Source organism: Rattus norvegicus, chromosome 9, assembly GCF_021556685.1.
Source record: "Rattus norvegicus strain SHRSP/BbbUtx chromosome 9, alternate assembly SHRSP_T2T, whole genome shotgun sequence".
NCBI classification, from domain to species: domain Eukaryota; kingdom Metazoa; phylum Chordata; class Mammalia; order Rodentia; family Muridae; genus Rattus; species Rattus norvegicus.
The window spans coordinates 86,231,210-86,257,635 of NC_141542.1; the positions used below are offsets into that span (position 1 = coordinate 86,231,210).

Here is a 26,426-nt window from a genome sequence, read left to right on the forward strand (position 1 = left end):
CTCCTTTATGATAGGCTCACCTAAGCTGCCACAGAGCCCAGCCCAACCCTTACCTTTGGATCTTCCTGGAGAATTTAAATGTCCTCCTCAACTTCATCAACATTTCAGTTGTTCCGTAGGTCATGTTCAAACAGGTCTTCTAAGGGTGTGGGCAGTATCTGTTTGTACTATTTTGAGGGGCGTGTATTTTGTCCAGTAAAGTTGAAATTAAAAGTGATTGGTCTGATGGGGGACACCACCCAAGAGTATAAACCACTGGAAGAGGGAAAAATGCTGCCATGTTTGTTTGTTTTCCATAGTGAGAATCCCTTTGGATCTTTCATACCTCTATCCAATTTCGTATGGGTTTGTGTGTTTCCAAATGACTTTATATCCTTTTTGCCTGTCAGACAGTTTAGGTAAATACCTTCCTTAGGCATCAGAGAAGCCTACCTGTCAAATTAAGATATACAAAGTACACTGGGAGCTTCCTGTAGGGCTACTGACAAGATATGAAGTTCTGTTGCCAGTTGGGGCACAAACAACAGGAAGGGGCATTGTTAGAACACTAAATGAAATTGCTTCATCAAATGACTGGTCCCTCAACACTGGTCCTTTGGCTTGAAGATGCTGATAAAAGCCTTAGCATGTCAACAACTTATCCTGCTGCTGACCGGATTTGAATGAAATTTAAGAGCATAAGGGATGTTCCATTTCTTTGTTTTTTTTTTTAAATTGGCTCTTGTTAATAGATAAACCAGTCTGACAATTATGATCTAGAAAGGCCCTTCCTAGCAATTTCATTAGTAAGAACTTTAATTTCAGATTATTTCAAATTAGTAGTAATTTGATAAGTTTATTTTGCTCGGCATTTCCCATTCACCTGTCTCCAGCCTCAGGCTTGTATTTTGAAGGATGCTCTGTTCAGGTTGTACATGTTCATTTGAATTTGTACTATCTCTCATTCTGTGTGACACACGGAAGTGAACTAATTGAGACCCACTGCAAATACCCACAGCTTCTGTAAATATGATGAACTTTTAATAAATAGCGATCTCAAATGTGTGTGGGGCTTTATAAATTGGCACGAGAGCTAAGCAGAAAGCTAAAGCTAAGTAAAATGCATCTCCAGTTATTCAGGGCCTTTTGGATTTGTGGCAGGGAATGTCTTTGTAAGAGAACAATCTTCTCCTAGAAGAGATAACATCCTTATGGAATCTGAGTGTTAGCCCTTCACATAGGGGTAAGGGCTACATGACTGACAGCTGGCAAACAAATGCAGTCGAATGGTGCTACCAATCTATGACTTACTCCATGGTTTTTGTTTTTTAAAATTCTGTTCTGATTACCACAAAATGCTGACTTAAAATTATTGACCAATGCTTGACCCACTTGTGTTCCTCAGTGAAGATCTGGAGCAAGCTACGCTACCCTTTTCTTTATTTCTGATGTCTTCTACAATAGAAGTGAGACTCTGACAGAGAAACATCTCAGATTAGGTTTCAAGGTAACAACAGAATTATTTGAGAGTTATCTGAAGCATAGAGATGTTATCCTTGATTAAAAAAATATTGTGCGATGCCTTGTTCTCTGCCATAGCAGACTCTACAAAGTGCTGGGTAGCGGGTAATGACTGAGGTGAGTACTGGTGAGGTCGCACACATCAGAACTCTGGGACCGGACTGAGACACACATCCACACACACCCACGCTGGTGATGACCAAGCCACCTGGTGCTGCTCAACACTTCTGTCTTCAGTGACTGGAGGGATGGAGTGTGTACAGAATTTTCAACAGAAAGTTTTTGTAACAAATAATTTCTTTCAGAAGTTTATTTTATTGGTAAAGTATTAAATAATATACAGAATTAAAAACTGCACTTACACTTCTGAGAAGAAATAAATCTTGGACAAATTATATGCTTGTTCCTGAGATTGGCTAAGTTTATTCCAGTAGCTGTGCACTCAGACAGTACAAACCTTTATAATATAACCCTTTCACAAAGTATTACAAAGTTTCTGCAGCTTCTTTAGTTGTACACACACACGCGTGCGCACGCACACACACACATTCACACATGCATATACAACACTCACACACATATACACGGTACCCACATACACGCACGGAGCATGTACGTGTGTGCATTAAAAAACAAAGAAAATACAAGTCCCACATTTTAGTCTGCAGTGATAAAACTGTTTAGTGGAGGTCTCCCAATCCGGATGCAGCAGGATGACAGCTCACACAGCTGCAGAGACTGCCGCAGCATTTCCATAGTAAACCCCATTTTCTGAGGTATTTGAGCCTTAAAAAAACAAAAACAAAACAAAAAAAAAACCCCTACATTACACTGAGCAAACCTGACATACAAGGTTTGGGATTTTAATTTTACAGATATTTATATATATATATTTATATATATTTCTTTTTAAACAATAGTTTTTATTTCCCCAAATTATTAGTTTGAAAAAATGAGGTTCACTGGTTTGACTTTTTTTTTAAATTTTTTTTCTCTTTTCTTCTAAAAAAATCAAAGTATTCTAGAAACTGTCAAGCAATTAGTCCTTAAAATAGTCTAATTACCTTTGGTATTGTTAAAGAAAAAAAAGTTAAGTAGCCAAGACATATACTGTACAAATACAGTATATGCCATCAAAAGAAATGCCAAAGAAATGTTACTTTTTAATAAAACGTGTATTTACAATACAGCAGTCTTACTACAGAAACACAGGTATTAAAAAAAGAGCACACTACATATAAATATGGATAATACAAAAGATACTTCTCCATCTGCATTGAAACAGGTCTGCTTTAAATATGTAAAAAATTTTTCTTCAACAGGTAATATTGATTTAAACCTGACCTAAGTGCTTTGATATTTATATTCCAAAAGGAGAGAAATGAAAACATTAAATATTAGTTATTTAACTTAAGAGCATTAGACAAGAGTGGGAGAAAAATCATATTTCAGCCTCAGGATAAACTTCTCACTCATGATTTCCAAGGCAATTTAGCCTAAACGAAGTTTCCAGAAAGTCAGAGAAGTCATTTGTTACATTTTTTTTTTCAGCTTTTCATAGTGGAGTGGTTTTTCATTTTTGCTTGTTATGTCCTATGACATGTTACAATTTCCAATGGTTTCTTTTCATCATTGGTAAAAGAAACAAATGTCAGAAAGAGAAAAGAAGAAAATTACCATAGTTTTTAAGACTTCAAGAGGGGTATTGCACTTTTATGGGGAAAAAAAGAATAGCAGTTAAACTCCATCACAAAAGTAACCATTCTGAAGCTGCAAATAGCACAGGGTCCAAGGGACCCGATGGTGAGCGCGAGGGGTCTGGGGACCCCTTCTGAACCTGAAATATCACTGCAGAAGTGTTAAAGCACTCGCCCCTCCCCGCACCCCGTTGGGAGAAAGTTAAGACTCTTGCTTTCCGTTTTTATCCTCTCAGTGTTTGGTGGGGATGGGGGAGTCTACTCTCTTATGATTTGTATTTAAGAAGAAAGCCAAACAAGTCAGAATCCAAGCACAAAGGAGCCAGACGGATACTCCGATTCCAGAATTGCTGGAGTCATGTTCCGTGCCTCCTACTTGAGGATGAAGCAAGGTAAGGACTATACAGCTTACCATGTCAACCCAACCACGCTTTGGAAATACAAAACTCCACTAGGGTATAAAAATACGCCAGCAGACTACACAGCTAACAAAAACCACTGAGACAAAAAGTTAAGACTTCATGAGTCGGAAGTTCAGAGTTGCCCTCCTAACTAGTAGGAGGGTCGAGAGAGACATGGAGAAGCAATGGCGAGGAGGGCTACATACAGAGTGGGGATGAGGAGGTGAGAGGAAGGGAGAGGCGAAACCAGAACTTAGCGGTACAGAAGGGCAAGTGATTGACGGACATCCTCTCCGGTGCTCCTCAGTCTAAATGTTTTTAGATCACAGTTCCACAATTTGAACAACATTTTAAAAAGGACAAAGCAACCACAAAAACACCAGAAGTCCCCCGATCCCTTCCCTCCTTCCAGTGTATTCCTTTAAAAATCCATTCCCAGTAAATGAGACTCAGCGACATGCTAGTAAGTGTATGGTGCTGGCTAGAGGGACCGCCATCTGCCCAAGCTTTCCTTACTTCGTGTCACTCGAGGTAAACTGAAGGCCCAATTCAGTGCACACTGGCTTATTTGGACCTATAGGAAGTTTTTATTCTGCACTTAATGGGGCTTAGCACATGATCTATAAATTTCATATTAATTCATAATATAAAAGTCATCTTAGGGAACTAGTGGTTCATGTACTTGTCACTTGTCTATGCACAAGAAAGGTGGCTTCATAAGAAATGTGTACAGAACGTATATAAACGAGTGTATGGGAGAGAAACACCATAAACAGAACTAAAAACTCATTTCCAAGGGTGCGTAAGAAAAAAATACGCACAGACTCACAGTACAGCAAGAGAAGAGAAAACTGCTGTAAGATAGAGCATTACATAAAAACCTTTTAGAATTCCAAAATTTTAGGTCTCTGTAATAAATGTAAAAATATTCAAGGTGTCATTATTTGGCCTAAGAGTACACTATGACGGAAAGAAACACTAGCACATCACAGCTTCTTGGTCATATGATGTCTACTTTGTAAAACCAGCAGCTCGTTTTTTACAAAGTTGTCATAGTCGAAGACACCCTTCACAAAGTGACAGACAACCCCGCGTTAAACATCTGAGATGACACTTTGGAGTCATGGGACTTGAGAGCTGAGCTTTGTTTTGTTCAGGAGGAAACAATGGTCCACATTTGCACACCATTCCACCAAACAACTACAGGTTAGAAGACAGAAGACCCAAGACTAGAGCAACACCAGTCGGGCATTTTTTTAAAGCAAAACAATACTGTAATTATTGACTCCAAATTATACAAAGAACCCCCTGTGTGATGCAAAACATATTCTTCCTCAAGAATAAATTAAACCACATAGCATAATCCAATTCACTGCTGACATGTGAGTCTACAATTTTGCCCCGACAGAATAGTGTCCAGAAATACCATCAAGCCAAAAAGATTAAAATCTGGTTTCAAAGTTTCTTGTCACATTTGCCAGCTCAGCTAAAAGTCTGGTAAAGTCTTTTAGCAGCTTTTTTCCTTTCTTTTTTTCTAAGAACACAAAGGTGAATTAGAGAGTACTTAGATTTTATGTGATTTTTTTTTTCTTAAAAAATACACAGTCCAAGTGTGGTGGAGCCAAACAGCTACCCAGCACTCTCAATGCATTTTTAAAAGGCACCAATATAAAATTTTATAAGTATTTAATACATTAAATTCAGGGGTTAAGAGACCAGTTACTGTATATTTTAATTATTTTGCAGAAACTGGAAGACTAAAATATTTATAAAATAACTTTTATATATACAAAGTTTCAATTCACCCCTCACTTTTTTCCCTTTTTGGACCTGGGGGAGCGTCTGCTGTAGAATAATTATACAGACAGTAGTTATTGAAATAACATGAAATACAACTGCCGATGACCACCAGTCTACAATTTTATAGTAAAAAGAATAATCCCAGGCTGAAACACTACAGCAGGTGACTTGGATAGTGTACGTGCTGTCCTGAATCTAGGACAGACGCTCTCCTGGTGCTTTCGGGCCTCTTCAGCACACCTTTCTACCCTGACTTAGCATTTTGGAGAGAAGATGAAGTCTTGGAAACTACAAACTTGTGAGGTGTACCACTGGACAGGAAATCACGCATACAAGCCAAAGTTGCTAAGTCATTTCCTGCATTTTCTTCCACTCGGAAAAGAATTGGTACTTCTTCAAATATCCACCAGCCAACTTAATACCCTTTCACTGTTTCATTGCATTCCCTTTGCTTTGTTTTTCTCGATGCAGGCAATGGAGATTCGCGATTTAAATGGCCATTAGTCTTAAAGACACATGGACAACTTTGGGCTTTCCTAATACACCTGCTGGACTGTACTTCTAACTCTATGCCTTTGCAACACAACTGGTGATTTCTAACTGCTTCTTTTCTGTGAATTTTTATTAAAAGAATGTGCAATACACATGTGCATGTGAACTATACTGCATTCAAACACTGACCTGTACGCATGCCAGCCAGCCAGGCGACTTCGTCCTAAATCTTAATGGTCGGCCCTCATATCCCCATTTTATCCAGACACTTCTTAATGGAATGTTTGAATGACAGTGTTTCCCTCCACCGCTCATCATGCTGGCTGTTCTCACTGCTCTAAAAAGCCTTTATAACAAGCAATTCATCACGGTTACCGGGAGGCAGCATGTTTCTCCAGAAGGAACTGGAGATCAAAAATAATAATAATAATTTGGGCAAAATGAGGGCAGAGCCATCTGTTAAATTCCCGACAAACTGGAAAACACAGAGGGTAACCCATTTTCATGCCCTCAAATCCTCTCTCAAGGGTGACATTTCACCTAAGTAAACTGGTCTTGTGACGGTTATGTAAATTTGATTTATTTGGTATCTGGCCATCATGCTTACTTTTAGGTGCTACCGTGTCTCCTATTCTCTTTGGTGAAACAGAAGCAAGTGTGACCGTCACTGAGGGTCCACAGAGTTTATAGTAACTCACGAGTCTTGGGTTCACTTTGCCCTCATTTGTCCCTGTCACATCAGAGCTATCTACTTTTATCTGTACCTTGTGCCATGCAGCTGAAAAAAAATGCTAAGTGTGTATGTACAACCAATAAACCCTTATAGCTCACTCCTCTGAATAAATCAGGTTTTCCAATAAAATGGGATCAGAAAGGCAGAGCACGTCGGTACCACCTTTGTGGGGGAAGGACACGACTCTTTCAGTACACCTAAAGTCAGTTTCGTCCTAGGGCAGATAGGTGCATGATTGTTAACACAGTAGGTGCGAGCAGAGAGAAGGAAAGTTGACAGCAGACGCTTGCATGTGTCCACAATGAGCCAAAACGAACACCCAGACAGGCATCCGGATGCTTCCTTAAGTTACATTAAAACAAAAATGTCATGAGCCTTAAACTTATTTACCTCATTCAGAAATAAATATCCTTTCCACTGTGATTCCAGAGTGTGCAGGCTAAACGGGGACAAGGAAGGCGTGACGAGATGTTTTATCCCTGAGTAAACTGTGTTTTCACAATGTACCAAGGGATACGAAAACAAAACTTGGAAAACCCAACAGTTGGCATTTGATATAGCTCTTTTTTTTTTTGGTGCATTCTCTTACATGTAAAGGTACCATTTGGATATTTCTCCAGAAATAACGAAGATAAGAGTTAGTAAAAGAAGCAAGTCAGAACTACGTGGCTCTGGCTACGGTAGGGCTAGGAAGTTGCTTAAATGAACAGAAGGAAACCTGTGAAGCACGTTAGGAGCACGCACGTTAGGAGCACACACGTTGCTCATCGGTGGACACTACTTGAGTCTTAACACTTCCCACAGCAAACATGGTTTTGGCATGACAGTCAAAGGTCTGATGGAGCAGCTATGTGTTACCTCCCAGAAGACCTTTCAGCATTTACAAATGGCTGTCAAATAATCCACTTATGGTCAGGCTTCTTTTCCTCTAACACAAGCAGCTCGCTCTCTCTCTCTCTCTATCTATCTATATATATATATATATATATATATATATATATATATATATATATATATGTATATATCTGCCAAATGGATTCCCCCAAATGCCTTGATGACAGTGTGCTCCAACCCTACCCACACATGCAAGTGAACTTCGGAAAGAAAAAGAAAAGCTGAGAACTCGCAGCGATCGGATTAAAACCTGAGCATGAAATATGGAAGTATATGTCATGTGCAAATTAAGAGAAGACAGTAGATTCTTGACTAAGGGGTTGAGATTCATTTCTGATAAGGGCCTCTAGAGTTGAACTTTTTGTTTTTATTTTTAAAGTGCGGGACCCTCTCCTGAAGAGTGTCACATTCTCAGCTCCAGGAAGGCTGACAGAAAACTTTCTGTTTGTTTGTTTGACCTGCACTATGCTATTCTGGTAACAAAGAGGTTCCCTTTTGTCTCCAGCAAAGGCAATGACATTACTGAAGAAATAGTGGAATACATAGCCCTAGTAAATAAAAGACCTTCCAGGGTTCAGGTGAGCACTTTCAGGTCCAATTAACAGTTGCTCCATGATTTCAGAGGAAGCAGCTGTTAGCAAGGCTCTTTAAGACCTTCTATACCAAGAGTCAAAGAGGAATGAACTATGATAGAACACTGACTGCTCACAGCTTGAAGAGAAATACCAGAAAAGGGTTCTTAGAGTGGGAATTCCCCCTACTGTTCGCCTAATTACACTTTTCTGCTGACTGGTTAACACTGAATGCTGATAAAGTGACAATCGTAAACACACCTTTAGAAGCAAATATGTATACTAGGCTGCCGGCATCTTACAGCTTAAAAGAAAAAAAAAAACAATCTCAAATTGTGAAAAGCAGAATTCTTCCTGGAAATTACTGACTGCCTCTTACCCACTCTTGCGAACATATGTTATTCTGAAAACTACATAAAAATACTATTTGTTACAGGTGTTAAAAGTAAGGCTGCCAGGGTGTCTATAAAATGCCAGTCATCAAAACTATGGAAAAACAGTGCGCAAGTTTAGAAAAATAAGATCAAAGGACCTCAGATGTATCATAGTGGCCCTTGACTACCTGTAGTTTAAAAGTTTTGCTATAGGATACAGTGTAAAACATACTCAATTATAAATTCCGTAGGGGAGGTAAACACAGAACCCATAACAATTCAACTCATCCTTGTAGTTATGGAAAATAACATCGTGTTTGTGTTCCATGATCTCTAAGAACAGAAAATAAAATGGGTTTACATTTTGAAACATCTTCTTTGAGAGTAAAATGACTTAGACTGTTTTGAATTGCCCAAAATCCTACCCAGAGAACTCTCAACTTTCCTGCCTTCTATCATAATCCTGAACATGAATGGCAAATCAGAATATCTTAGAGGAATCTCTATGAACTGAGTGATCTCCTAAATCATGATAGGCCTTAGCAAGGACGCATGGCCGAAATGAACTGCTTTAAATGCTCACGAAATAAACAAGCCAAGTTATCAGTGAACATCCCATCCCTTTTCTCTTGTTTCTTCCTTATTGTAATTAGGCAGAGCAAATGACATTTTGTCCACAAAATAAGAAATATAGACAGTGACAGCATGAAGAAGTAAGCATGTCACCATCTGAGGGAAGGTGGGACTGTAAGTGCAGTATTTCTTCATGTGCAGTTCTTCATAGGGGTCCCCTTTGGAATGAAAAGGCCTAGTGGAATGTGTGCTCCCCTCGAACAATGTGTGATGAAAACTCGTAGCGGTCCTGGCTTCTGTAGCCACAGATGTTGCATTCCAGTGGGTCCCGGTAGCCATGGCAACCCATGTGAATGGTGTACATGACATGGTCTAGGAAAAGGACTCGGCAGTGCTCACACTTGAAGGCCCTTATCTGTTCTCCTTCTCCGTTGAAAACCTTGTAGATGTCCTTCAGAGAGCCCTTGGGGGCCTTGGTAGCATCCAAAGCCTTGACATCCTCCTTCATGTAAGGTGGGCTTTGTTTCCTCTTGGGATTTAAGGCAGGGTTTCCTTGGTAGGACTGGCGGTCATCATGGCTGCTTTCTGAGTCAGTAGAATCGAGGCAGCTATTGCTGGGAGAGGCCTCTCTTTCCTGGGGTCGACTCTTTGGTCTGATGAGAGAGATGGGGCCATCCATGTTGTTCTCGTGACTATCAGCTGTCTCCCTGCTAATGGGTCTTTCTATCCTGTTTGGATGATAGACCTGAGAATAAGCTGAGCTTATAACTGGGGCCACCTCGGCGATTGTGCTTGGTGCGTGCTGCATCAGAGGGTGAAGGGCCTCAGCTCCAAGGTAGGTGATTGCATTGTTGATGGCTTGGTCCATCATATGAGACTGCATCAGCTCAGCCTCCTTCTCGTACGTTAAGTTCATATCAAAATGAATATCTGGGTAGCTGAATCGCATGAGCTTTTCCCCTAACATTTAAAAAAAAAGGAAAAAGAAAAAGAGAAAACACAACAAAATTAGTGATGGGACTAAAAACATAAAAAGGTACAAGAAGATAAGTGAATACTACATTTTACTAAATTGTGCAATTTGACTCTTTAGGTCAAGTATCCAGGCCCCTTTAGTTCTGTGGAGATGCACAGGTATGTGACCACACAAGGAGAATTTGTAAGAAGCATTTGCACTTGCTCTAATGCAACCACAGAAATGCTTCCAGCCTGAACGGTGCTCATTTTATCTTATTACTAGTTTTTATTGGAGCTTTCATTTGCGCGGAACTCAGAATTATAGGAGAGAGAATAAATGTCTGGTGAGAAGCAATCAGTCTAGGCTCACTTCTGCCTGTATCAAACACAGGACATGAGCTGCACACATCAGAAGAACGGAAGGGATGTGGTGGCAGCCTATGGCACTTCACTCATGAGCTGACGTGGTTGACTTAGCTACTATCTTAGCTAAAAGGTAGAAAAGAAGATTGATAGAGTCAATATATGTAAGCAGCCATTACTAAATTAGTTTGAAATTGTATCAACTGATAAAAGGAATTTAATGCCGCTTAAAATATATGAGGAATTACTCTTAAAAAAGAGGAGTTCACAAAGCTTTGTCTCTTGGAACTGGCAACTTTTTATTTTAACACTAGATACATCCAGATGTGTGACAGTGACACTCTGAATGTCTGTTGTTAGTCGTCAGGCTTTTTCTTGTCTGAAGCACATCCTTTTTTTATTTTAAAATTTACTATAAAAATTTTCCCCCATTATTTTATTTCAACACAAGCTTTAAACACCAATCATCAAGCATTTTGAGAGCTTCAAGGAAAAAAAAAAAGCAAGATTCCTATTTGGCAGAGTAATCCATCTTTTAAAAGTTCTACCTTTAGAATAATGCAGTATTTACCTAGTTATTTTGACAAGGAAAGCTTAAAGATAAAGCTTCTTAAAATAGTGCATTATTGTATGCTATAGTATGTTGTGGGTGAAGGACTAATACTTATTGTTGATAGAAAATGTAGAACCATGGTACTGCATGTTGGAAAAGATAGCTTTAACGAGTTAGTAGTATTTCAAACTTGAAGAAGCAGTCGATTAAGGTAATAATGGAGTAATAAAGACAACAGAAAAAAAACCCACTTCTTGGCAACCAATTTAAGATACTGACCTGAGTGTGGTCAATCCCACCACTCAGGAGGCAGAGGCAGAGAGGCAGAGGCAGAGGCAGAGGCAGGGGCAGGGGCAGGGGCAGGGGCAGGGGCAGGGGCAGGGGCAGGGGCAGGGGCAGGGGCAGGGGCAGGGGCAGGGGCAGAGGCAGAGGCAGGGGCAGGGGCAGAGGCAGAGGCAGAGGCAGAGGCAGAGGTAGAGGCAGAGGAGGCAGAGACAGAGGAGGCAAAGTCAGGGTCAGAGTCAGGGTCAGGGTCAGGGTCAGAGGCAGAGGCAGGTAGATCTCTGAGTTAAAGGCCAGCATGGTCTATACTATAGTCTACACAGTTCCAGGAGACAGGGCTACACAGAAAAATTCTGTTTTGAAAACAAACAAACAAACAACAACAACAACAAAAATCCAAACATGCAAACAACAACAAAAAAATTATATTAAACTTGAAAAGTTTCCAAGTTAAGCTAGGGGAATCTGACCCAGGTTCTCAAAGAGTTTAAATTTAGAGACAATGACAGCTTGTCATGTATTTTATGTCAAATAAGAGGGCTATGTAACTTGTATAAGAGCAGTCACGGAAGACTTCTTGAAAGAAGTGTCATTAGCATGGAGAATGGGCTGGAAGGCACTAGCCGGTAAAGGAACACACAAGTTAGGTATTGTCGGCAGGAAGGTTCAGAATTGAATGGGGTGACTTACAAATAAGAAATTGCATTTCAACATGGACAACAGTGGGAACAGCCATGTAAGAGGAGTCAGGTAACCCTGCATGCAGCAGAAGAGGGAGGGATTTTATGCCTCAAGCATTATCGTACTTAAACAGGAAACGTGACATGATCTGATGCTCCTTCAACAAGAGGGTTCAGAAAGTAGGTGTGGTGAGAGACTTGAATGGCTGTAGCGACAGTGCAGAAGGAGCAGGTTTAATGGAATGGCCAGCGATTATATCAATAGTTACTAGGCCTTTGGGATTATCTGGACACAGGCAATGAGAAAAGAAGCCTGGAGCAGAGTTCTCATCATTCAGCCTTGGGCATGGATGGCAGCAAGATAGAAAAGAGGATAGGTCCAGTTTGAGGATCAGTATGAGTAACAGTGACTCGGAAGTACTTAGACAAGATGTCTCGGTGTGAGATACAGACATGACGGCCTCAGCTGGTAGAGGGTAGCTTTAGAAGGGTGTTGATGGTATCCCTCAGCAATTGGCAAAGTGAAAACAAAATAGTGTTTGGGAAATACTTTTCATGTCAACACAATGACAGATCTAAGCTGGATTCTCATACTTTGCAGCATATTTAGAAGATGTTGGCCCTGTTCCTCATGGAAGCAGATTGTGTAAGGCCAGAGAGTGCATGCTTCACTCTTTTCTCTACAAGGACCACAGGAAGCCTTCAGTAGCAGTTTCTGAATGTACTTCTAGGTTCTGCATATCCATTTCACTCAGTGCTACCAGAAAGCACAAGCCTAGGCTGATCTCTAGAAAACATCTGTTACTCTATGTGCTGTGTGTGTGGTCCAATATGAAAAGAACTTTTATATACATACAGGTAGGTGCACTTATGAGTGTGCATGTGTGTGTGTGTGTGTGTGTGTGTGTGTGTGTGGTGTGCATGTGTGTGTGTGTGTGTGTGTGTGTGTGTGTGTGTGTGTAGCATTTTGAAAATGAACACAACCAGTCTTCTGTGGGGCAGTTCTCTTTTCTCTCCCAAGATCTAGTGAAGGGGCTTGAGAATTCTATACATCTGTACAGTTTGCTAAGTGGACAGAGAAGCTGGGAGAAAGGCAAGAGACAGATGTTATAGGAACCAAGGGAAGAGTGTTTTCAGCACGAGTTAGGTTTCCATAGTGGCAGATGCTCTTTAGCGTGTGTGTGTGTGTAGAACACGGTCTACAGAGGGCTCATTGGATTCAGAATCATGCAAGTGAGTTGAAGCCAAAAGAAAGTGTTTAGGGGAGTCCAAGCAAGAGAACCAGGCTGCAGGCACTGGGAAATGACTAGAACGAAGGAGAGTGTGGAGAGAGGCACTGAGAATTCTTTCAATGAGTCCATCTTTAAGAGGAGAGAGCACCTTTGAGGATGTGAGGTGAGTGCACAGGTGGAGAGAGTAGAATGATGTAGAAAATGGTCATGATGGAGCTGGGTGTGTGTGCGCGGAGTGTACAGTTATATATTAAAGAAAAGTCACTACATACTATGGGTAGGCAAACTGGGATTTCAGATCAATTACACATTTATCTGAAATGGCAGTCATTCACAAATCTGGAGGAATTTCGCTAGAACTACTCACTGGCACCTGGGACCGAGTATGGGAAAGGTGGTGAGTCTGACTCAAGGGACAGTGGGATGTCACCAGGAGAAGCAGCACAATAAGGCAGGAGAGGCAAGAATACTGGCAGGACAGGGGTCAAAGGGATAAAGGTGAAATCAAAGATGCATAAGAGGGATGGGAGAGATAGACAATTGTACTCCAGGAATCACAGCGTAGAGTGTAGTGGGTCGAAGAGCAGTGCTTCCCTGAGGGTTATGTGAAGAGTTCTCCCTAAGTTTGGAACAATGAAAATTTCCATTTAAGAGCAACCACAGAAAGAGTACCTCAACTGCTGTAGCTATTGCTTTGATGTATATTAAAACATAATCAAAATCAAAAATAAAAATCATTTATTTAATGTCATTTAAAATTATATTGTAGTTTTATAAGCCTCTCTATTTTTAAGGAATGTGATCTGACTATATTAAAAGTGTCGTCTCAGGTTGTTCCCAGCACTCGGAGGAAGAGGTAGGCAGATCTCTGTGAGTTTGAGGCTAGCCTAGTCTACAGAGTGGGTTCCGGGACAACCTTGGCTACCAGAGAAACACTGGAATCAGAGTAGCATCTCTAAGTCATGGGAAACACAAACTGTGACAAAAGTTGACCAAATAAACTCAGGAGTCATAAATAATAATAATTTGCGTTTTTCAACTACATTAGTGGCCAGTTAGATATGAATATTTATCTCCTACAAACTAAGCATGTTTTTTTTTTCTCTCTTTTTTTTCAGAGCTGGGGACCGAACCCAGGGCCTTGCACTTGCTAGGCAAGCGCTCTACCGCTGAGCTAAATCCCCAACCCCTAGCATGTTTTAAACTAAGTGAAGTGTTAGATACTGTTTCATGCCTGCAATACTAGCACATAGTGGGGTGAGGCAGGAGAATTGCCGTGAATTTGACTACAGTAAGACATGAAACATGGTCTAAAAAAATCTCAGTACAATAGAATGTAAAACAAATAAATGAACTGTGCCTCTCCTCTGTTTGGAAGTAATTTTAAAAGGAAGAGAAAGAAAAGCTGTCACGAAAGCCCACCAAGTACCATCTAGGATGCTGGCCGCACACAAGGCATGGTTCATCCATTAGCTTGGTTCCATGAGCGTTCACTCACTAAATCCCTTCAGTTGGTTTTAGTGTGACAGTGATTTGCTAATTCTCTACTTAAAATTAAGAGGCAGCCTTCTCAAAGGTTTTACCAAAGTAACAGAATTCTTATAGCCCAGCAAGGGCCTCCTTGTTCTCTGGTGTTAGCATGGGAGAACCTGTTTTAATGGTTTTCCCTTCCTTTTAACCATATCACTACAAGGAAAGCCATATCCCATGTACAAGCAATCATGGTTCTCTAACAACTCAATCGAACCTCTATCATTCATACATTATTTAAAAAAAATCTACGACCCTCTCGTCTTCAGAGATGCTCCTTGACATGGGGAGCACACAGAATGATGCCAACATGGGCATGCCAGAGACTCTCTTAAGGCCTGGAAATGGAAAATGAAGTCTAAATTCATATTTCATCTTTTCAGCTTAAGCATCATAGGCTGGATAAAAAACAAGGATCAAACCATGATATACAACAGATCTATTTAAAAATATTTTACATGAATGCTGCTACTTTATTGTTTTGAAGGCAAAGCTTGGGAACAATTAAAATACCTTGGAATTCTAGATCAAATACTGGGAGACTTCATATTAGATGTAATACTGTCAAAAAGCTGACACTAATAGATATGGAAAGATACCACAAGTGTGAGCAGTCGTGTCGATCTCATGTCTTATGCAGTTGGAGTTAAAAGAACATGCTGACTTTCACATATGATCTGCTTTATGTTCCGGTTTCTACACCACGTTGACAGTGTTTACTATCCAACAGTCATCTTTCAATTCTTTCCCATACACCTAAGGCTGTATGTGTGTGTGATGTGCATGTGTGTGTGCATATGTGTGTGCATGTGCATGTGTGTGTATATGTGTGTGTGCATGTGTATGTGTGTGTGTGTGATGTGTAACGGATGTCATAGAGTGGGGGAGAATGATGGAGAAAATGCAGGTATTTTTCTCATGTGGAACAGAGCAGGCATATGTCTAACACATGGAACCTTGTCTTTTACCACTGCAGGATCAAATCGTGTGTCTGTTCTGCTTACCCACAAACTTCTGCGGGGTGGAGCTTTTGCGCTTTCCCATATTGGCCGTGAGCTTCTCTATGACAGCAGGTCTCTCAAAAGGCACCAGAGAAATATTGTTGTCCATGATAGGCTCTTGTTCCTTACAATCTTCCATGGGCGGGACTACAGGGAACCATATAAAAGGCAACTTGGTGAGTTCTTCAACGTTTGCGATTACCGAGAAAAGTGTGCTATTCTAATACTTGTTACCCAGAGTACATTTGTCTGTTCAAATAAAAGGAGGTACAAAAGCAAAGTACTAAAGAATATTCTTCAATATTACATAGACACGGCATGCAGGTGAGCACACACATACACAGAGACACACAGACACATACATGCACACACACACACAAACTCATATGCACACGTGCACACACACACACCCCCACACAGTTTACTTTTACAAACCTCCCTCAGATCAGTGATATCTGATGTTGCCACTACTGGTGATGAACATGGTCATCTGATTTCTCATTTTATTTCTCCGAGGTATGTTTAGTGTAGATTCAAACTGATAATACTTTACACTGCGCTATTACCAAGACTGTTGAACCTTATTTTTCTAAAGTAATTTACACATGCCACCTTATTTTGGAGAAAGGCCTAACAGCAGCAGGATATTTGATGACTCGTCCCCTTGAGTTTTCCTGCAGTGGGTTTTCTATTAGATGAGATCCTAGCCTTAACGGCCGCGTAACTACCCGCACAAGAGTCTTGATGTGTGAGGTTCGGTTCTGCACTTATCAGTGTATAGTAGGCTGTAGATGCTTTACAGTGTAATTTATTTCTAAGAAGCAGGATAAAGCAATCCATTTCCAGACTGACACTTTGGCTTCTGAACTACTGCCCTAGTTCATTCGATGGACTCCATTCATCAGCGCTGTCTCGGTTGCAGTTGGCTTCACTGTTGACAATGCTAAGACAGATAAAGTGACTCATAAAAGTTGCTTTTGAGTAAGGATCCTGATCGAGGATATTTAACTAAGGATAGGCTAACGTCCCACACAGGTCAGGATGTGTTCATAGGAAAGACCTAAAGGGCCAATCTCTTCGGTGCTAACTCCTTATTCGGCATACACTGTAAGGTGATTCCCTAGATTCTTTTGTTCATTGAGGACAGACCTACTGTGAGAAACCCAATGCATTCTGGCCTACAAGAGGACACTGGTGATGAACATTAAAAGAATTAAAGTAAAGAAGACAGTGAAATGAATCACTGACCTTTTGAGTACCAATACACTGAGGACCAACACACTAAGTACCAATACAGCAACACATGTTGCTGATGCCAAAATGAAAAAAATATCATCAAAAATGTTTCTTTATTCTACCATTCTTAAAATAAACAAATCAACAATCAGTACTTGGGCAACCTAATGGCTTGACCAGAGGAAGTTAATGTTTAACCTACATTTAATAAGGTACCCTCTGCCTCTGGATAATAAGAAATTCTCTAACAGCTGGATGTCAGTTTAGAAAATAAAACTTTGATGTAAGATCTAGTAATATGGTCATTTTCTATGTTAATACTATTTATGATAGTATTGAGAGGAAAATTTCTCCCAAAGTATTACATAAGATGTTATATATGATCTTTTAATACCCGTAAAAATAACTTAGAAGAAAGTTCAAAATAATGTTGAAGTTAAGTATTAAAAACAGTGCCAAGATAACCACAGAACTCATTTAAGGAGGCCAGGAGGCAGGAGGATGAAACGCTGTCATTGATGTGGAAAGAAAACAGGCAGTAGGATGAGATGATGACCAACACTGTCATGTGTGTTTTCAGTAGTGAATTCATAAGCACTTATTAAAATAACTACACCCTGGACATGGTAGTATCTCATGCTTACACCTGCAGAGCTCGGGAAGCTGAGGCAGGAGAATTGTTATAAGTTGTAGGTTAGCCTGGGCTACATACTAAGAATCTATTCCAAAAAGAAAAAAAAAACCAAACTAAAAACAACCTATAAAAGTTCAAAGTGAAACTGTGAACCAAAGAACAAATACATCAGAGGCATGGAAGCAAGAAGAAAAATATTGGCAAGCAAAAAATTTGTAAAAATTTGCCGAAAGGGCAGCAAGACTAGCGGATGGGGTTTGCCCCTGAAATTGAGTATGCTAATCAGTTCTGAAATGAGTAGTCTTGAAGCGTGGCAGTTTTGCTTTAGATGTTACACTGGATTTTCATATCTACATACACCTAACAGTCAGAGTGAAACCTGGGTGGGGACTGTCCCCCCACCACATCCACCTCAACTCAGATGGCCTGTCTCAAGTTCAATGAAGCTCGTGTGAACTGAAAATGATTGTGACAGAGTTTGCTCTATGTTCTACTTCACAGCAGCTCCTAGTACCAAAAGACAAACTTTCTGCCGCACTGGTAATCACAATAACGGACAGAAACTTGAAGTACTTTTCCAGTGCTTGCATTGAATAATCTATGGGGTAGTTTCCAGGCGCCCCAGGAAGAAGGTGTTCATTTCACAGGCAGGGAATCAAAGGTGCAAAGATTGCAGTCGGGTTTTTTTTTCTGCATTACTAGCCATTATAGAATGCTAATACTGGGAGGTCTGGATTTAGGGAATGCCTGGGTTATCCTATAACTTTTTACAGATACATTTTGAATACTGACACCTTATAAGGCAGCTTGACAGCCTTGTAAGCTCATGGGGAAAAGACCTGACACCTTTTTCCTTAATCATATATTCTGAGATTTGCTTTTATAAATGGGAATTGCAATGTGACACAATGTTTTGGGATCTATGCTGTTTACAATGCAAAACTCATTTTCTCGACATTTCGTGCTTCCATTGTATGAACACATGATAAGACATTTATCTAGACCAAAGGTATGCACTTCTGGTGATAGGTTCACTTGTTTGAGCAAACTCCAAAACTCAGATTGTGTTTTCACTCCATTTGAAGTAATACCGGGGATCGAAGTGTACTTCTGTTTTTATATCTTATACCACATGAATAAACAAGCTGTAAAGGCAGATCTGTGGAAGTATTCCCAATACTCATTCTTTTAGCCAAAAAATAGCATCAAATTTCAAATCCTTACAACAGAGTTCACTTTGCTTCCTGAAGGGGCCTTCAGTGTTCTGCCCTACTGCCTCGGCCCACCAGTGCCTTTTCATCCTCTCGCTGGCATAGTGTGTGGCCAGGCTCTGCCCATACTACCTCCTGCCCCAGGCAGACACCAAACTTTACTCTCCATTGGTGACACTGATTTTTATCACCCAGTGACTCCTTATCAATTAAACCATGACAGTCACAGGCTGGAGCAGCATACAGTGCTGTTGCCTCCTGGCTGCAACCTTCTACCTATCACTCCTGTATTTAACTTGAATTGTCTGCTAATGATTTTCGGTACCCATGCACCTCTTTTCTGTATGGAATATACAGTTGGTTGGAGATAACAGATTTCCTCTCAACTCTCATCCTCAGGTCTGATGCTTTGCATGACAGAAGCTTTCCTCAACTTCCCCATCAACTAAGTGCCTGCTCCTGGAGAGCTTCAAAGGCACTGTCACTGCAGCATTTGCTTCTGTTCGTGTTGTCATCTCTAACATGGATTGCTTACTACTGTAACATAGGTATATAAGGTGTGATCTTTTATCGTCCTATTTCCAGAATGTTCCATAGCAAGTCTTCGATAGTCTTTTCTGGACAAAGTGGAGAATGCCTGCCTCCTTTGCCTTCTCCCCAGGAAGAGCCAATGTCGGGACAAACAAGTTTTGGGAAAGAGAGGCTAGGAAAATAAACTGTGTCAGATCTGGGGGTCATGGCAGCCATAGTGATAAAACCTTCACTCAAATCACTAACAAAGTGAGAAGCAAGAGAAGAGGCCAGGGAGAGAGGGAAGGAATCAGTACGCATTTCTGAGGTGCAGGACAACTATGTGTATGAGAAATTAACAACTGTAGTAACATTGTGTATGAGAAATTAACAACTGTAGTAACATTGTGTATGAGAAATTAACAACTGTAGTAACATTGTGTATGAGAAATTAACAACTGTAGTAACATTGTGTATGAGAAATTAACAACTGTAGTAACATTGTGTATGAGAAATTAACAACTGTAGTAACATTGTGTATGAGAAATTAACAACTGTAGTAACATTGTGTATGAGAAATTAACAACTGTAGTAACATTCTACCTGTGCCGTTCTCCCCTAGGGCATCTCCCATCTCTACCCTTACACTCTATCCAGTTCCCTGCTGAATACTCACAGAGGAGGAATACCAAAATATTAGTGAACCCACGAAAGCACAGCGTGAAGTGGAGTTAACACTGCTTCAAGTGTAGTTGTGGGTTGAGTGTGATTGACACACTATCTAATATTTGTTAGAGCCTATAATATCCAAACACACCATTATGGTCACTTCTCCCTGGCCTGGCCTGCTGTGCCCAGTGCCCTGGCTTGTCTCTTTCAAGCTCATCTCCACCGTGTTCTAGGTTCACCACAGTCCTAAACATTCTGGGAAACAAGGACAGTACCAAAGCCCCAGTCATTTAGAAGACACATCTTTCTCTCTCTACAATATTTAACACTAATTCTATGGTAGGTCTATGTGCCAATAGACAATGTTAATTAAATTATATATTCGTATGTTCTTTACAACGATATGAAGTTATGAGAAACTTGTACATATAGTCAAGAGTTCTATAAATGAAGGAATAATGAAATAAGTTAATAGAATTTGCACATGTCTTCGAATTGAAGGCCAGACTGCAACAGGGAAACCTCCCAGGGAAAAGCTAGTAAGGATGCTCTGACACATCTTTGGAGAGCTTTGGCACACTGCTAAGTCTCCTTTAGCCCTCCACCTCCAGTTGGCCCTAAAAATCAACAATTTAAAAACAGTGGTTCTCAAACTGTGAGTCACAACCCTTTTGGCAATCTTTTATCCTCCCAAATACTTATATTACAATTCGTAATAATAGTAAAATTATAGTAATGAAGTAGCAGCGAAAACAATTTTATGATTGGGGATCACCATGTGAGAAGCTGTGTTAAAGGGTCGTGGCATTAGAAAGGGCGAGAACCATTGATTTAAAACAAAGCAACGTTTTGAGTAGGCAGACCCAATGTCCAGGGCTAACCAGTGATAGCATTTAAGGGAATGGCCCACACACTCGTTCTCAGTATTAATGCCCTAAAATCAGATAGCACAAACAGCTGCTTAGGACACATATATTATATAACCTACTATATTTAATTCTCACACTATATCTATGACTAACATATTCAAACACCACACAGTCAGACCAGATTTATAAAACCTTAGGGCCCACAGTTAAATAACATATGGGTCCTATGCTGTCCTTGTTCATCCAGGTAATGAGAGCTTGTAAGATCAAATCCACACAGTTCAACACGGATAGGTCTATGAAAATGCTAGTTACCAATGATAATAATATAAACATACATGATGAATTCATAAGGAATAAAATTAGATTAGATTATCTGACAGAATTTATTCCTTATGTTAGTACTCACACTATTTACAATAATAAAAATATTTAAAATCTCAAATTAAAACCACAAAATCACTAACTACATTATAAGCACACTTGCACAGAATACTTAAAATGTACATGTATATGTATAAGTGTGCTAGTATATAACATTATATATAGACTTTTAAAACACATTTCAAGACAAACTAAAACTTCCATAAATGATCCCTGACTTATTTATATCTTAGCCAGTGAATATTTATTGTTTTAAAGTGACTGAGGCACATTGTAACATTTAGTATTGGTTAATCTTTTTTAAATAAAACAACCCACAAAAATAACAATTAAGGCAGGACTTTCATTTTTATTTGTACAAACCAATTTGTACTCGTAGTGAGATAAGAAAGGCAGTGAGAATTTGAAGAGCTTCAACTCATCCCTCTTTCGTGAGACAGATTTGCTGAATTAGCTTCGTAGCTGGCACACCATCAGGACCCTCTTCCCCACTGCTGGAGTGTACGTTAAGATCAAGATGCTTCTCTGACAGAATGTTTTAGGGGGAAGCTGAGGGGTCAAATTTGATCTAGGTTGTTTCTTATATATGTCTAAAGTAAAATTACTAGCTTACCAGATAAATTATGGGGCAAAATTTTAAGTTGTACCACTGATGGTGCAGCTCTGAGAGAAGCTATAATGTTAACATCCTGTGCTCGCGCAGGGAACTCAGAGACTCACACTGAACTATTTCAGCGGAGAAATTCAGGAGACGACTAAGCAGTACTTTTCTGTGGCATTTTAGCACAGCTTTAGTGTTGGCTGTCTCTGCTGTGTTAATTCAAACACATGCTATCAGAACTGATTTGGGAGTGCCACGGAAACTCAATCATCTTGTTCGCACTGTGTTCCAAAACAGCTCATGTCAACAGCTGAGGAAGATAATCCCATACACAGTAAATGCGGTTGAAAACTGTGGGAAACACAGTCAGGTTTTGTCTCCACGTAGAAAGGGAGCTGGAACAGTCTAACCCAGGAGAAGGACTACAGAAGGCAGAACAGGAGGGAACAAAGGCCACAAATGCGTTTTTTACCCACCATGGTGACTCATGACCTGCCCGGCAGCCTCCATGCTGACATTCTGGAGATAGTTGTGACAGCGTTCCTTGTGTTCCTCCAGTGAGCTGCGCTGCTTGTAGCTTCGGCCACAGTAGTTACACTTGTGAGGTTTACCCACTGTGAAGAGAGTCAAGGTTAGAGCGCTCTGCTCCTCAGCAAATGAACCGCTAGCTTCTGGTAGTTTGGAAGAAACATTTATATGCTCTTCAGACACTCTCTTCCACCTCCACACTCCAATTTAGGCAAAAACTATAAATTGTCTAGCAAAATGAAAAGATAGCAAGAAGGTAAGATGATCACACCTCCAGGAGTAGGGGAAATACTGAATCAACTCATGGTCTGACTGTGTTCTCTTTCTTCTCATCCATGGTGGCTGATGACCAAATTTTACATTATGTGATTCTTAACACATTGACCTTTATACAAGTATGCCAGGTTTCACTCACTAAAAAGACACATCAGGGCCATCCTGAATACATGATGTGTGTGTACGCGCATGTATCTCTCTCTCTCTCTCTCTCTCTCTCTCTCTCTCTCTCTCTCTCTCTCTCTGTGTGTGTGTGTGTGTGTGTGTGTGTGTGCGTGCGTGCACGTGCTCATGCGTACATGAGCTTTAGTAAGAGCTGAGAATTTTTCTGAAGAAATCTAAAAATGCAACAGCTTGAAATGCCACTGTTTAAAAGAAAAAAAAGAGATTATTCATGGGTACTGAGAAAATTAAAAAGAATCCAAGCATTGAAAATATTGTAGCTGAAGTAGGGATACAGTTTTTCTTTCTTTGCACTGGGTAGTAACTGTTCACACAGCAAAACTTTGCAACAAGTGTATTTGCTCGCCTGTGCAGATCCTGCCTTTGCCATAGCAAGAATTACCCTCCGAGGAACTCCAAGTTGGATTATTAATAAGAACCGCTGAAGCACTGACATATTTAGTTACCATGATAATGGTGTCTTGCAAAGTATCTCATATTATGGAAGAGAATTTTTCCCAATAGTCAGGAAGCCATTATTTCAACGCAGCTACTAAAATATACACTGCGATATTTATGGGGAACAACTTTGAAAAATGTATAGAAAAGAAAGGAAGATTTAAAAAAACCCTTGTGGTGTGGGCCAAGGGATGTTTTAAGACAGGATCATCTACACAGCTGTAGTGAGCACTTTGGTTCTTGGTTTGACATGGACCCTGAATAACAGACACCAGTGAGTGGCCAGTGCCAGCGCCCTTAGCTCTAAAGGACAGTTTGAATCAGGCCAGTTAAGCTCATTTGACTCCCTGAGGAATCACTTAGTTTGGCCTGGAGAACAAACAGAAGCCTCTTTTTTCATAGTGATGTCCTTACTGTCTTACACCTTATATCTTACACCACCTTGCACACCTGGGTGATGACACTGGTCATAAGAGAAACCATAGTACTTTATCAAGCAGACATGCCCAGAGATGCCTGCTCTTCAGAAAAATAACAAAACCAAGCCCAAACCTTGGATTCTATTCACCGTGCACACTCACAAGAACAAATCATTAGAAAACGAAAATGCAATAAAGCGTTTCCAGCAAAAGCAGTCTAAGGCAAGGTTTACTGGAGAAAATTTCTACTTTTGAAACCCAGGTACTCATGATTCTATTTCTAGGAAGTAGCTGTTAATATAGGTGTAGGGCACAGTCTTCTGTGAGAGTATTAACAGATAAGAAACTATTTTTAGACAAAAATAGTTTAAGTAGTATATATCTACATGCAAGCATATTGCAAGATGTGGCACTACCTAACAACATTCTCATCTTCAATTACCATAGAAACGGATGACACTACACTGAACAGGCCTAACCAATTAATACTCGTCACACACTTGACATTGCAAGTATAGTCCACTGTGAAATAGTTCAGTCATCTCCCATCATCCCTGCTGGTAGTTTTGGTATGCTGGAACCTATGACAGCCTATGTGTTTTTCAACATACTTTCTCTCAGCATCTTTCATACAATGCCAACCTAACTGAAATATGGTTCTATGCTACGTTTCTATCCTCTGCAACCTCCCAGTTTACTCTGTACAGTTAAAAGAATAAGGGGTTGGGGATTTAGCTCAGTGGTAGAGTGCTTGCCTAGCAAGTGCAAGGCCCTGGGTTTGGTCGTCAGCTCTGGAAAAAAAAAAAAGAAAACAAGCAAAAGAATAAAGACAAGTGTGCTTTTGTCTAAGTTTCCTTTCCTGTTGCTGTGATGAAATGCCCAGACAGAAGCAACTCAATGGAAGAAAGAGTTTATTTCAGCTACGGTCCAGTCTTGCAGGAAAGTTAAAGCAGCGAGTGGGAGGTTACATGGTCCCTGCAACCAGGAAGCAGAGAGCAATGACCACTGGTGTTCACAGTCTTTCTCCTTTTTATGCATTCAAGGATCCAAACCCAGGGAGTAATGCCACAGCATTTTAGCATGAATCTTCTCACCTCAATGAACATCATTAATGCACCTCTGAAGCCATGCTCAGAGACTGACCTACTGTAGATGACTCATCAAGATGGGTCATTCCCCACTCTGTCAAGTGGAGAATTGACATTAACTATCACAACATTTTACTGACATCAACTCATTTCCCAGCTTCTCACTTCTTTTAGAAGTCTATCTCACATGTTTTAATTCTTCTCCCATTTTACAAAATCCTGGTCCTTCCTCTTCATCCAATCCTGTTGTTAGTAACACCAATAGGGATGTAAAAACTAGCTTTTAAACTTGAGTCTCAGAAGTATAGCCTCCTCAACTTCATCACCTCTTTATCTCCATTTTTACTCCAGTTAAACAAATATTGGGTGACATGCTGGATTCTGAAACACCGTACTGTAATACTATTCTCTGTCAAGGAGAGTTGCTCTGGAAATATTCTCCGCCTTCTTTCACAGATCTCGTTTGTTGAATACAAATTTATCAAAAGGAACAGAAGGTACCAATTCAGTGGTGTAACTGACTTGTAAAGTGCATAACAAAGTCTCCTGGATCTCATGTTTATGTTATAGTTTGGTAAGAAAGGAGACTCAATCTACTAACAATATACCACGGATTGTCAAAGGTTTTGCAGGGTAAAATAACAGAGTGCTAGTATAATACATGGGATCTTTAGTACAAGATGGGATGGGAAGTCTGTCTGAAGTAGGAACATCTACTACAGGTGGAGGTTGCGAGTCTCCACTTGGGCACTGAGAACCAAACTTGGGTCGTCTGGAAGAACAGCAAATACTCTTAACCACGGAGTCACCTCTTCAGCACATTTATTTCATTTTTATTAATGATTATTTTTATTTTTTACCAGTTATACACGTAAAGAAAAACATATGTAAATGAAAACAAACAAATGAAAGTAAGAGCTGTTAATGAAATATATTATGCCTTTCCTGTCTGGCCCCCACCATCTAATCATAATTCCTGAAGCAATTTTCTAACAGAAGGGATTCCAACTAGAAGATGATTAAATTCTATTTTTAAATGATGTATATGTTTGTCTTTGTCCATCAGGGTGAGACATGATACATTACCTTTTGGTAAGTATCAACCCCCTACAAACATCCTCTCAAGACTCCTTTGATTTCAAAAAGGACAATTTCAAATTAATAGTATAAAATGGGAATGTCAATTATTAATGGAGATATTAATCAAAGCATATTATATGACTGAACCCAATTCCATTTCACTTCTTGTACAATTTTAATTTTTCCTAGTTAACAACTGCATTTTTAAACTGCTCTTTGCGGTCTTCTGTCCAGTGTGCCTTCTCTCCTCACCAGATTTTTCTTCCGCACCTAATAATAATGATTCTAAACATTCTGATCCTAAACCATTCTCAGCTCTAAGCCATACATCCCTCCCTTCTTGCCTTCTCACAGCCAAGCATATTCCAAAGTCACCAGAACCATGGAACTCTTAGATTATCGTGTAACTGTAGTCTTGATGCTGGTCATTGTTTCTCCGACTAGCCTCCCTGATGTCCTAATTCTAACGTGTTTCTCTCCCTTTCTTCAGTATAGGATTTCTGGGTTGGAAATAATTTTACCTTATATTTTGAAGGCTTTGTTCCACTGAAGTAATATTTAGTTTCTTTTAAATACTTGATATAAATGAGATTTTATATATAGCCTGCTTACTGCAAAGCTCTTAACATCTATTTTTGATTTGGGGTACTTCTGAAATATGAATTG

General features: G+C 40.0%; 1 protein-coding gene and 1 long non-coding RNA gene across 10 annotated transcripts in view; one reads left to right on the forward strand and one right to left on the reverse strand.

Moving 5' to 3' along the window:
• LOC148003773 (uncharacterized) overlaps nucleotides 1-22,921 on the forward strand; it is a 39,145-nt gene extending 16,224 nt beyond the window's left edge. Inside the window, exons 2-3 of the long non-coding RNA XR_015629158.1 lie at nucleotides 15,610-15,810; nucleotides 19,115-22,921. This is a non-coding gene — a long non-coding RNA (uncharacterized LOC148003773). The remainder of the gene's footprint in view (nucleotides 1-15,609; nucleotides 15,811-19,114) is intronic.
• Ikzf2 (IKAROS family zinc finger 2) overlaps nucleotides 1,802-26,426 on the reverse strand; it is a 144,469-nt gene continuing 119,844 nt past the window's right edge. For 8 of the 9 annotated variants that reach the window (XM_087565323.1, XM_087565329.1, XM_087565326.1 and 5 more), the window contains 3 exons: nucleotides 22,225-22,362; nucleotides 15,638-15,781; nucleotides 1,898-9,996 (listed from right to left, as the gene is read on the reverse strand). In XM_087565323.1, coding sequence (XP_087421449.1) covers nucleotides 9,272-9,996; nucleotides 15,638-15,781; nucleotides 22,225-22,362 — 1,007 coding nt within the window. In that variant the 3' untranslated portion in view covers nucleotides 1,898-9,271. 9 annotated transcript variants of the gene reach the window in all.